General features: G+C 45.9%; 1 protein-coding gene across 2 annotated transcripts in view; it reads left to right on the top strand.

Moving 5' to 3' along the window:
* The window catches only part of PPM1H (protein phosphatase, Mg2+/Mn2+ dependent 1H), a 712,578-nt gene that overhangs the window by 577,763 nt on the left and 121,756 nt on the right, over nucleotides 1-13,059 (top strand). For both annotated transcript variants that reach the window (XM_085653356.1, XM_085653357.1), the window contains one exon: nucleotides 2,388-2,451. In XM_085653356.1, the coding sequence (XP_085509482.1) occupies nucleotides 2,388-2,451 (64 nt within the window). The remainder of the gene's footprint in view (nucleotides 1-2,387; nucleotides 2,452-13,059) is intronic.

Below are 13,059 nucleotides of genomic sequence, written 5' to 3'. Positions count from 1 at the left end.
GGGCCTCTTCGGTCTCCTCAGCAGGAGACTATCCTTTCTGGGGGCAAGGTGGGAAGTCTGCAACATGGAGCCCGCGAGGCTCTAACTCCAATCGAGCTCCCCTGCGGCTGTGAGCCCCGCCCGCATCCAGGCCGAGTCACCGCATGACTTCCTCTTCTTCTGTATGGGCCAGGAAAGGGGGAGCACTGCTTCCCCCAAGCACGGAACCTACAAGGGGCTCCCGATGCGATCCCCTTCATGGGACTCCACCCACAACCAGGCACAACTCCTGCCTGGCTTCCTCTTCGGCACTGCTTTCTCTGGCCGGCCCCGCCCAGTCAGGCCTTCACTGCCTGAATTCTGGCCTCGGTTGCTTCTCGGAGCGAAGTCTCCGTTGCTCCTGTGGCCTTTTCTCTCCTGCCACGAGCAGGAAAATCACAAGCGCTCACCGGGCGCTGGAAGGCAGGAGCCCCCTCTTAGGGCTCCAAGGAAAATAGATCCAAAAATGCCCCTCACGTGCTCCTGGCACACAGGCACAGTGCTAGGGGCACAGTGAGGGAAAGGAAGCAAAAAGCGTTCAGCCCGTGCTCTCAGCAGATCACTTTCCTCATTCCTGGCAGTGTTCTCCTCGTGCCGAGCATGCTTCTTTGGTATACTGGCAGGCAGCTCCCCAGCAAAACCAGGGGAAAAGGCCAATGCCACCAAGGCATGAGCAGGGCACGTAGGCCAGCACGTAGGGACCCCCAGGTAGCAACAGCTGGGTCCCACGTCGGTTCCTCCTTGGGCAGAAGTCCTTTGGCCTCACGGCTCCCAGTAATGACCACGCAGCACACTAAACATATGGTCACATCCCCAATACTTATACAGGGCTGGTTTTTGTTCTGCCCTGGCACATGGCTTGGGGAACCAGTCTCAACTGATTCCAGGGGGGTACTGGAGCACTTTGTGTACAGTGCTCCCACCCTCCTTTGTCAGGTTGGGCTCTGCCTCGGACACACCATAGGGGGGAGGAGCCAACATTCACCCAGGCAGGCACAGACCTATTGAGGGTCAGGGGACTACTCCTCCCACTACTTCAAATGCAGATCTCCTATTCAGCCTAGCGCTGACTCACCCTGGAGCCACACACCTCACCAGCCCCTGTCACTCTAGAGCCAGACATGCAATACACATCAGGCGGGCAGACACATAGCACACAGAAATACCAACTTCTAAAAGTGGCATTTTTAAAATAGTGATAATAAATCTGCGCACACCATTGCGCAGCATTTATTATTACTATTCCAAACATACCAAGCTTGACCACGCTGCTCCTCTCATATCAGGAATTACCACTGAAACACTTATCAGGGAATCCCCACATCAGTGAGAAATCAAAATGGCTGTTTGTCACTACCAGGACATGTCACACACTTAAGGTACATGTCCTACCTTTCACCTACAATGCACCCTGCCCATAGGGCTAGCTAGGGTCTACATTAGGGCTGACCGACATGCAGTAAAAGGGGGGTCACAGACGTGGCACACACTTTGTGTCACATCACAGTGGCAGTAACAATGCACGCACAGGCCCTGCAATGGCAGAGAACTGAGACACGTTTGAAAGGTTACTTTGGTGGGTGGCGCAAGCAGCGCTACAAGCCCACAAGTAGCGTTTAATTTACTGGCCCTGGGTATATGAGATACCACATTACTGGGACTGACAGGTAAATTAAATATGCCAAATCTTTGTTTAATAGCACCTTTTTGTGTTTGAAAATATGCGTGAATCAAATACAAACTATCAAAATTGGAAAAAATTAAGTGCCACACGATGGTCAATCATTCCTTACTGTGGGCCTCTAGCTGATCATGTTCCTGTGTGTACAATGTGAAAAGTATTCATATTTTTCGAATGATATGTATGGAGAAGGTAAACCAAAACAACTGAGGAGTTTGGAGTCTGCGTGGCCATGTTGCTCTGCCTCTCCCTACGCGCGCAAGCAGAGCATCCTGCCAGGCGTGCCGTTTGCTGCTGCTAATGGCGTTATTTTCCGTGACCCAGCATGACCACACACACCTTATGCGGCCCTGTAACATTTTCTGCGAAATGGCAGAAAAAGCACATCCCCGTGTGTTTCTGGTAAGAGGGTAATTGCCGCTTGGATGCTCTCTGCGTGTGCTGAGTAAAGCCTGGTTCAGCTCCGAGGTGAGGACAGGACATGTTGTTCTCTGCTTCACTCTGTCATTTTTTTTATAAACGTGTTCCTGCGCAGATTATATGGAGGGAAGATTTCTAGAAACTGTATCGGAACCATAAACATATTCCTCGCTCTGTGGAATATTCTTTGTCAAGTTCATAAAAGTGGTACTTGCACCAAAGTGGAAGGCAGAGTGTGTTTTGATGGACATTCTCTCTCCTCAAACAGGGCCTACAAGACCATCGAGGACGACGACTTGAAGTTCCCCCTCATATATGGAGAAGGCAAGAAGGTGAGTGAGCGGCCCCTATGGACTCTATGATGGGCATAGGGTTCAGCTGGCCCATGGTTATTGCTTGTCCCTACTGACGTCTTGGTAAAAAGGGTCTCCGGCCTAAATGTTTCATTTTAAATGTCTTTAGGCTTTAGGACATTCTGTACGCTAGCTTTTCTACAGGAAACTATTGAAAATAACAGTTTATAAATATATCACCCTACTGAGGTCTTGGATCCCCTGCCTCCCATACATAAGGGTAATTCCAACAGCAAGACGCCAGCTGTGGGCAATGTATACGAGCCGCGGCTTAAACACAGAGGGCCTCGTTTACAAACTTTTGACGCACAGCAGCACGGCAGCACAGCAGGCCGTCCTGCTGCGCTGCTGTGCGTCCGCTGAAAAGGGCAGGAATGTGCTGTATGTAGAAGATACGACACATTCCTGTCCTTCTCCCCTGCGCGGGAGCACAAACAGCAGGCTTGCACCAGCGCAGGCACCCTTGTGTCATGTGGCAAGGATGCCTGCGTTACGGGAATGATGGTTTTTGTGCAGGAAGGGACATATTCCTGCACAAAAGCAATCATTGGTGGCATTTTTCTCTTTCTATGTGTGATTCTGCAGCACACATAGAATGAGGAAAAAACGTGGAGAAATAAAAGTATTTATCCTCGTTGCTCCACTCCTATGGTGCGCAAAAGTGCCACTAGCGGCCTCGTAAATGAGGCCCAGAGTATATAGGGCCTCATTTATGAAATCACGGCGGGAAAACAGCGATGCAAAACTTTTCATAGAAACACCATGGATGCGCTGTATTTACTGTACAGCGCTCTGTCGCAAGGATTTACAGATACATCAGTATTCCTGACCTATCTGTAGGCGCAAAATTGGTGCATTGTTGGAGTGTGTCTGAAAACATGCAGCTTCAGCAATGTGTCTTTTCACACGGGGCAAACCCATGTGAAAAGTCCTGCGTACCTCCTTACAGCGGTGTAAGGGCCTCATAAATAAGGCCCATAGTGACCATTCTATAATCACCACAGCAGTACTCAGTGGTATTGCATGGCACACAGAGCTGGTATAAAGGCGGCATGTCAGTGTGGCCATACAGCAGTCAAATGAATAAATATTCAACTATTTCTAAAACCTGAGTGAGGTTGAAAATATCTGGAAAGTGCTTGAATACATGCAGTGTGCAGTCTATAGCACCTGCACCCAGCGGCGGAGTTTGGCTCTTGGCTCTCCCAAGCAAGGGGCTGGACTCAAAGTGGCAGTAGGGTGTCCAGATTAAGGGACTAAGTCATTTCAGAAAATGTCATGTAGCTCTCCTGAATTATATTTGTATCTTTAAAAATTAAATGCCTTTTGGAGCCTTACTTTATCGTGATTTGCATCTGCTTTAAGTGAAAAAAGTGTGTATTTCTCAGCAAATATTTGTATATGCTCATCGCCTTGATTTTTGAGTTAAACCCACTGGAGAGGATTGTGTGGGTGTAGATGGCCCCATATGAAATGTTCCCTTTGGACCAAAATGTACAGTTGAGTCTATTTTTTCGAGATGGCAAAACATTGAAGTAATGAGGGTGAAATATTGTTTTATGAAAGCAGAGCGCTCCCATCAAACCATGTTTTGAGAAAGCTCCAGGGGAATATGTTTCAAAGTATAACCTCATGCCTTTGACCGCTTCCTCTGGAGACATATCAGATCTTGATAGACATTTTCTTCATTTCATATTTTTAAAGCATGTTGGGCCTGATTCAAAAGCAGAACTTTACAGTAAGTTTTGTAGTAATACATATACTTGAGTGTGCGGAGTTCTACGCCCTGACTGCGGAGACGCAGGGTGCAGAGTACTCCGCACGCATAAGTATAGGGAGTTCGGAGTCGTAAAACTACATACACATAGTTTGTGGATTCTGAAAAAGTAGTAAACTTACTGCCAAGTGTAAGCTTACCTTTCTGGATCCGGCCCAGAGTGAGGATTTTTCTTCTGCGTTGTTCTAAGTGACTAGGACGTACTAAAATCATTTACGTAAAAACAGACTTGGAATAGTTCAAGAACACCTGAATGTGTGCCCTTGAGTAACTGAAAGGCATAAATACCCTAATTCACAACATAAATAATGTAACGGAGATGCATTCCTAAACATATAATTGAAAGACTGCATGTGAGATAGGAAAATTACTGGAAAATGTGTTAGTGATGCGTGAGACCATAAAACAGAAATATGGCAAAGCCCTAGGGTGAGTTCAGCTGTTGCATCTACCAAAAAGGTTCATGCAGCAGATGTATTCCTGATTAACAGGTAAAGCTGAATCTAAAGATTGCTTCTTAGTTACACCTCAACGGGGCAGATGTGGTCTCTTGCTCAGCTCTGCATATCAGGAAGCTCCAAGCCCAAATGGCATTTCAAGCAGCCCTCTATCACAGCATTCTACTCACTTTATTCAATCATTCAGCACACACAGCACTCAAGGAGAGAAGGACAAAAAGCACAGGACAAGATTCAACACTCCTCACTACTTTAAAACCAACAACCAAGCTAAAGTGTGAATGTAACAAAACTCAACTAACTTCCAGGCCGCACAGGACTTGACAACCTAACCCACAACAAGGCTGACACCAGAGTCACTGTAAATCGAATTTGACAATACATCAGAAGGCAGTCAAAGCCATGCCGGTCACAACTATTCTGGCAATGCGGTCATAGTACATTATATGAACCACAAGCAACATCAATAATTCTTCCACTAAGACCACCAGTGGATGTAGCAATAAACCACAAAATTGCCAAGGATCAACCATTATCAAACCACAAACAACACACAGAGAAACAAATTGTATACAAACCACAAAATGTTGCTAAAAAATAAAGGAAAATCATAACTTGGAAAGGTAATTGACAAGTCAACCAACAAGAGTTGTGCAAGAATAAATTAATAAGCAACTTGCCAAAGCATTAACACCAAGCACCAAAGTAAAAGAAACAATAATGCAAATATTGCCACGACTCGACCATTTACCCATAACAATAACATATTCTCGAAATACACAGGTCTACCATACATAGCCAACCACATGCAATAGAAATCCAGTCAAATTTGACCAAGGCTCAAAAACCTTACAACGAGGTACATTGACAATATGAAGAAAAACAGGCAAATGATCTAAAAACCCTGCAACCAATTCATCCACACAGACCACAATATCTATACTGCCTCTTTTTACCTCCTGACCATAATATTGTACGTCTGTCAATTCTGGACAAGGCTGGCAAGACTTGAAACCTAGCATGCTAACAATAATTCAGAATTAAACTATGACTTTAAAAGCCCTGCTAAAATGCATAATCCAGGATAACAAAAGTAAACAATTCAAATAATAAACAGTATCCAAGCGAACGCTTTTGTTTACCCAGTATATAGACATGCACTACCTCACAGGGCATAAGTAGACAGTAAATACAATTAACCTTCCAAATACATCTAGCATAAGAACACATTCTAAAACAGAATCAGCATACAGCAGGACAGATATACCTCTTGCATCCTACTGAAAGCAAGTGCATACCCAAACAAAATCCCAGCACACAAGCACAGCAGTGTGCACCCTGCATGTGAGCTGGTGCTCAACCCAGAATGAATTATCTTTCTCACCGCCAGTTGCACTCTTGAATGGACACTGTAAAATAAGCTATGCTTCATCAATAAAAAACCTGTCCCATAGCCCATAATCATTTGTTCGAAACAATCCAGCAAAATGATGCGTGAGCGGGAAACAGCAAATCTGTAAAAAATTGCTATACAATAAAATTATGGCAAGAAACTTTCACAGTCAATGAACAATATTGCATTAATTCACCCTTACATTTTAATTAAAACATTTCAGCAAGAGACTGTACAAACGAAGGTGGCAAATGCAAAAACAACAATTGATGTACAGAATGCAGAACAATGTCATACATTCACCCCAGTACAGAGATCTGGGCCTTAATCCATCGTTTTTTAGCTCACCATGCCATTCTAGTTTGAACCCAGCCATATGCAAATCAGTCTTGACCCTGTGCCCAATGGGAACAGTCCAGCCCGAACTGCCAGGCCAGGTCTTCCCTGGAATGGAAACAAGCATCCGAGGACCAGTTTCAGGGTTTCATACCTCTTCAGGCAGGATAGCTTGACTCCAGTGGCATGGAGAGCACAGGACCCACGTCTGGGCATTCCCGTCCCACTCGCTTGTTTCCGGTCCAGGGAGGGCCGGGCTTGGCAGTTCGGTCAGGAATGTCCCCATGAGGCACAGGGTCAAGACTGATTTGCATATGGCTGGGTTCAAACTGGGGTGGCGTGGTGGGCAAAAGAACGATGGATTTAACCCAGATCTCTTGACTGGGGGAGAATGTCTGAATCATTCAGCATTCCGTCCATCATTTGTTGCAGATACACTTTTCGCCCGAAGTTGGATGGGTATGCCCAGACGTGGGTCCCTTGCTCACTGTGCCACTGGATTCAAGCTAGCCTCGCTGATGAAGGGTGACATACCCTGAAACCTGTCCCAGGATGCTTGTTTCAGGTCCAGGGAGGACCTGGCTTGGCAGTTCGGTCTGGACTGTTCCCATGAGGCACAGGGTCAAGACTGATTTGCATATGGCTGGGTCCAAACTGGGTGGCGTAGTGGGCAAAAGAACAATGGATTTAACCCAGATCTCTTGACTGGGGAGACTGTCTGAATCATTCAGCATTCCATCCATCATTGGTTGCAGATATACAAACGAAGGTGGAACACGCTTAAATATAATCTAAGGCTTTAATTGCAGCATCTCATTTAGCATGTGTACTGTTAATCAGAAGAATGCAGTACAATGTATCTGTATGAACAAACTCATCTTAAGACCCCATTCCCCTTAAACACTTCCTCAATAAAACAGTACGTTTTTTAACAAATACGCAGATTACTTTCCACCCAGATTTTTTCACAGATAAAATAATACCATCTGTGACTCCTTTGCGAGTGTATCTGCTGCCTCTTTCGCCTCACATTTCAACATATCTGGTTCTCCCCGCATTCTTGAATTCAACACTTTATCTATTGCTGAAAATTCTGGATCTCATAGCCTCTATTCCCTCCTGTTTCCCTGTGAGTCTTCGTCTCCAAGTACCTTGCAGGCTTGCCCTCCTGTGATTGTACAAACTTTTCTGAGGCTTGGCAATAAATGTAACTTCTGCAACAGTACCTACTGTATGGAAAAAGGCCCTGGTCATTCCCCCATTGAAAAACGATCCGCGGATTCCTCCATCTTTTGTTTCCACCTCATATCCCTCTTTTGCTACTCCATAAAGATTCTCACAGAAAGCTAAAAACAGACACATCTCTTGCTATGCAAAATCAAATCATTTCTTGGACATAGCCCCAGGGCCGAGCTGGTCTCTGTCCTTGATGACTTTTGAAGGTTGACAGATCAAGGATCATTTTTTTAACTTTGGTCTTACTTGACCTTTCCACCCCATTCAATATGGTCTCACACAATGTATTGCGAACATGGCTTCCTGAGGTTGGGATACAAGGTTTTGCGCTTACCTGGGTCAACTCCTATCTCTATAAACGTGCTCAAGCGGTATATCACACAACATTCAATTCAGATTTAAACTCCTAGGGCATGGCATTCCAAGGGTGTCCTCCTTAAGTCCCACACTGTTCAATCTTCGAGTTCATTTTCTGGCTCATCTAATCAGCTTTTTTGGGCTGAAGCCATGTGTTACACTCACTACACCCCAATTCTCATTTACCTTGATGAGAACAACCAGCATCAGCAGTCGTCCAAATGTCACAATTGTATGGTCCACCTAGTAGAAATGATGAGCAATAGCTCCTTCAAGATGATGGACAAGACAGACATCTTGCTTATTCTTTGCCGTCAGTCTCCTCATTTTCTGCTGGATCATTTCTGGCCGACACAGCTAGGTCATTCTTCGGCTCCTGTTTCTTCTATGCAAAACCTCGGTTTTATGTTTGATCAGGTGCTGTCTTTAACTAGTCAGTGCAACAAGCTCGCTTCAACCATGCTTTACATATTAAAAATTACACCACTAAAGCCTGCCACTTCTGTCTTCTCAATCTGGACCATTAGTGATCCAGGCAACTATCTTAAGTCTCCTAGATTATTTTAACTCTTTCTTTCTCTCCTGTCTGCACATACAGCACACAGACGCCCGTCTACCTCTTGATCGTCCCTCCAGAGCCTCTGCCTCGCAAGCGCTTGAAACTCTGCATTTGGCTTCCCACCACCCAAACAATTTAATTCAAAGCATTCTGTGTGGTGTTCAAAGTCATGCATCTGCACGGGCACAAGTATCTTCAACAAAAATGCACTCCCTATCAGCCCCCTTGCCCTCTAAGCTCCTGCCATCCACGTCTTTTGTATATACGAAGGCATCACTGAGCTTGGGCTGGAGGGCATGCTTTTTCAATCGTTGACACAAAGCTCTGAAAGTCACTTTTTACACAAACTCCGTACCCACAGTCAGCTTATCCAGTTTGAATGTGTTCTGATATTCCCTGGTTCCTTCAATATATCTATTTCCAGTGTTAGGACACCATCTGGGGAATTGCAAATCATTACATAACATCAACAGAACCGTAAGATATTCTTGCCTTCAAACAGTTCTCGAAAGTTGTAAAAACAATTTTCATGCAAAAAAGTTAGAAGAACGCCAGCACTCGGGTCAGGTAAGATTTCTATGTAACCCGCTGCAAGAAATTAAGAAAATGCACTTGTAAAGCAAAATCCTTAGTGTCTGTCAAAAAACAGTCTTCTCCCTGTTTCCACGCCTCCTCAGAATGTATACGAAATGTCCTTTCTTTATTTCTGTGACAGCACCTTCAGCCATTATACACCAGCCCTAAAATGTACTCTCATGATCTTCAACAAACTCATGGCTTTCCTGAAAACTGCACTTATGCAGCCAGACACTGGCCCACGGATCAGCAAGAGGGCCAGGTGAATGTGAATGCACACTGTACACAGGCAGGTGGCAACACTGACATCACCTGCCCCTCCTCCAATTCGACAACAGACGCACATGCAAGCACATCACTGACGGCATAGGGCTAACACTAGGCCCCGCGCTCCAGCGGGGCACCCTCCGACATTGTGCGCGGCCGGTGGGCCCCCGGCCTGAGAGCTCCTGATTGGGTGCGGGCGGAGCTCTCCATGTACTTTCCAGGGGGGTCCCCTCAAGTTTCGTCACACCACTGACTGGCAAGCATGCCACGCAGGCTTATCCCAAGGGAAGTCTGGGTGGAGAAAAGCCAAAATAAAGATGGTTCTCCAGGTTAATTCACTTATATATAATTAGTACAATTGTCATAGCGAGGCGACACAGTATTGACTAGGGGTGAAACTAACCAAAGCTCAGAAGCTGTTTCAGAGAATCAATGTAATTTATTGCATTGCTTCAGGGATACATCATACATATGATATATAGATTATTGTAGTATTAAACTCATCAAACACGTTCTATTTCATCCATGTCAACAAGTGCAAGTCACACAATCACTGAAATGAAACTGTAATCACACCACGTTCGGGATTTCAGCTGCATCCTAAGCCAGTAATATCTGCAACACAACCGCTTGGCGACCCAGCATGTGCTCAGTATTAGCACTATCATTTGTAGTACAAAGCCTCTGTACGTGAGCCAAGGCGTATCAGTTTCAGTTCTACTACTATCTTGAATGAAGATAATTCATTTGCACAGCATTCTGAATGGAAATGCAAATTTGCTATCAATGCGCTGTTAGAGAGAAAAAACGTATTTACATATATATAGACTGTACACTTAGGGGCCGATTACGATGTCGGTCGGAAAGCATTCCGACTGACTCGGTCGGAAAACAAGGCCTCCGACACAGATTCGGACGAACCAAATGTCGTTCGGAGCCTTTCAGACCAACCTCGTAATTGACTCCTTAGTACTCACAATACTAGCTGTGCATGTTTCATTTGATGAATAAATCGACACATACTATAAAGTATATTTTGTTTTTGTTTGGAAATTAATAACATTCAAATTGACAGTTTAATGGGATTGCTATCTTATCGGCAGTGCTTTAAATGGACAGGTACTGTCAGATGCGGAGTACATGCACTTCTTTATTTTGAAAGGGTGAGTGCCTGCACTTCTCAGCAGAGGTGTAATACTTTTAATTGGAGGGGCCCTACCCTTCTGTTTTTCTACTTGAAGCACTGGTTATCAGAGACCCAACTCTTCTTATAATGCAACTAATGACAGCAGTATCAGAACCATGGTATTCTTGACAGAAGTTACTAGAGTCTGTAAGAGACCATACATACATTTGAGGTTCCTCTGGCTATGGATACATTATAAAGTGTCCACGCAAACCAGCAAAGGATAAATCATTGGTGTAATCAAAGGAAGAAGCAAACGGTTCTTTCTCAGGCTTGCTAACATGCTTCAGTGACGCAATGGACTCCATTGCGGAAGTTGTAATAACCGATGAATGACTCATCAGTCGGAGGTCTCCCATCTCAGCTACGGCTTGCTGCAGCCCTGGCTCTCTTTAAAGCCCGGGTGTATACTGGGTGCTTTAAAATGTTTTGGCCAGTCTGGGTTGTTTTGTCAAGTTTAAATGCCCATTTTGTGCTGCAGAGAAAAATAAACTAACATTTTGATTGCTTCATGCCAACCGTGCTCATGCAAGCATGATATCCGTGCTTGCACCGCTCACCCGTTGGACGTCGGGACAGGGGTTGGTGGCAGGGAGAGTCCCCTTAGAGGCAGCAGGTTGCATATTGCCCCGATTACTTACCGGTAATCTTCATTACTCCGAGTCCTAGTCTTCCTCGCCACAGTATTCACATATGAGCCTCAGGCTCCACACAGAACTCCAAGTAAAATTAAAAGAGCAGCGCTCTAGTCTCCCCTCCCTCCTCCAATATGGCCCCCAGTGTCTTCAGCCAATCTCATAAAGGGATACAGAACCAACATCACGACCTGATACACAAAGCCGCAGACATGAAGCCACCACCAGGGCCGGGAGGGAAGGGAAACTATACTGTGGCGAGGAAGACTAGGACTCGGAGTAATGAAGATTACCGGTAAGTAATCGGGGCATTACCTCCTCGTCCAGTCTTCCTCGCCACAGTATTCACATATGAGCCGATACCAAAGCAATCAGCTTCATGTAAGGAAAAGACCACACCAAAGTGCAGTGAAAAACCAAATTTAATATACAGAGGTACAGCAATCAAAGACAACCTCTCAAGGCATCCCCGCAGTCAAAACAGAAGATGCAAATGAAACAGAACCCCCACCCCCAACCTGGAGGCGGTAATGGGACATGAATGTATGAGGTGAAGACCAAGTAGCAGCCCGGCAAACATCCTCCATGGACACCCCTTTGAAGGAGGCCCAAGACACAGCAACAGAGCGGGTGGAACGCCCCTGAACAGGAAGGGAGGGAACTTCAGAAACCGAAGCATACGCCAACAAAATGGCCTCCTTAATCCAGCGACTGATCGTCGAGAGGGAGGGTTTCAGTCCCTGACGTGACAAACCAAAGTTGTCCACTTCGCAAAATGAAGACGTGCGTGACAAATATATCAATAAAGCACGCCGAACATCCAAGAGGTGCAACAGGGATTCCTCATCCGAGGAAGGATCAGGACAAAGACATGGAAGCACTACCTCAGAAGACCTGTGAAAATAAGAATCCACATTCGGAATGAACGTAGGATGAGGGCGCAACACCACCCTGTCCGACAAAACCAACAAAAAGGGAGCAGAACGAAGGAATGCACCCAACTCACCCATACGTCTGGCAGAAGCAATCGCCACAAGAAACACCACCTTGAGTGTTAAAAACTTCAACTCCACCGACTCCAAAGGCTCGAATGGAGCCAACTGCAAGGAGCGCAAAACCAAAGGCAGGTCCCAAGGTGGAGGACACATAATAGGACGGGGGCGTTGGAAAGAGAGAGACTTAAAAAGTCTAGCAACCAATGGTGAAACAGAAATCAAAGGGAGGACATGGAACGCCTGAATCGCAGCCCACTGAGCCCGAAGAGTCGAAATGGCCAAGCCCAGCACAAAACCATCATTCAAAAAATCCAAAATGCGAGCCGGATCCAAAGAAGCCACCGACAGATCGCGACACAGACACCAAGAAACAAAATTATCCCAGTGTTTAGCATAGGATTTAAGAGTAGAATGTCTCCTGGATTGTTGAATGACCCCAGCCACAGCCAATGAACAGCCAGTTCGCATCAACGAATCCCTCTCAAGAGCCAGGCCCGCAGACCCAAGGAACGGAACAGAGGCAGAGGAAGAGGAGGACCCAACAGAGGATAAGGACTGAATGGCAAGGCCCACCCCGGAGACACAGCTAATTCCAACATCAGGGGATACCAAGGGCGACGCATCCAACCCGGAGCAATGAGAAGCACAAAGGATCCCTCCCTCTTGATCTTCTGCAAGACCGCCGGAATCAGGGGAACAGGAGGAAAGGCATACAATAGACCCTTCGGCCAAGGGAACGACAGGGCATCCACCCTCCATGCATCCCGGCAAGGCATAATTGTGCAATAGCAACGGATCTTGAAATTGTCCTG

Source organism: Triturus cristatus, chromosome 4_1 (genome assembly GCF_964204655.1).
Source record: "Triturus cristatus chromosome 4_1, aTriCri1.1, whole genome shotgun sequence".
NCBI classification, from domain to species: Eukaryota; Metazoa; Chordata; class Amphibia; order Caudata; family Salamandridae; genus Triturus; species Triturus cristatus.
Note: the sequence above shows the minus strand (reverse complement) of the source record. Positions and strands in the feature narration are given on the sequence as shown.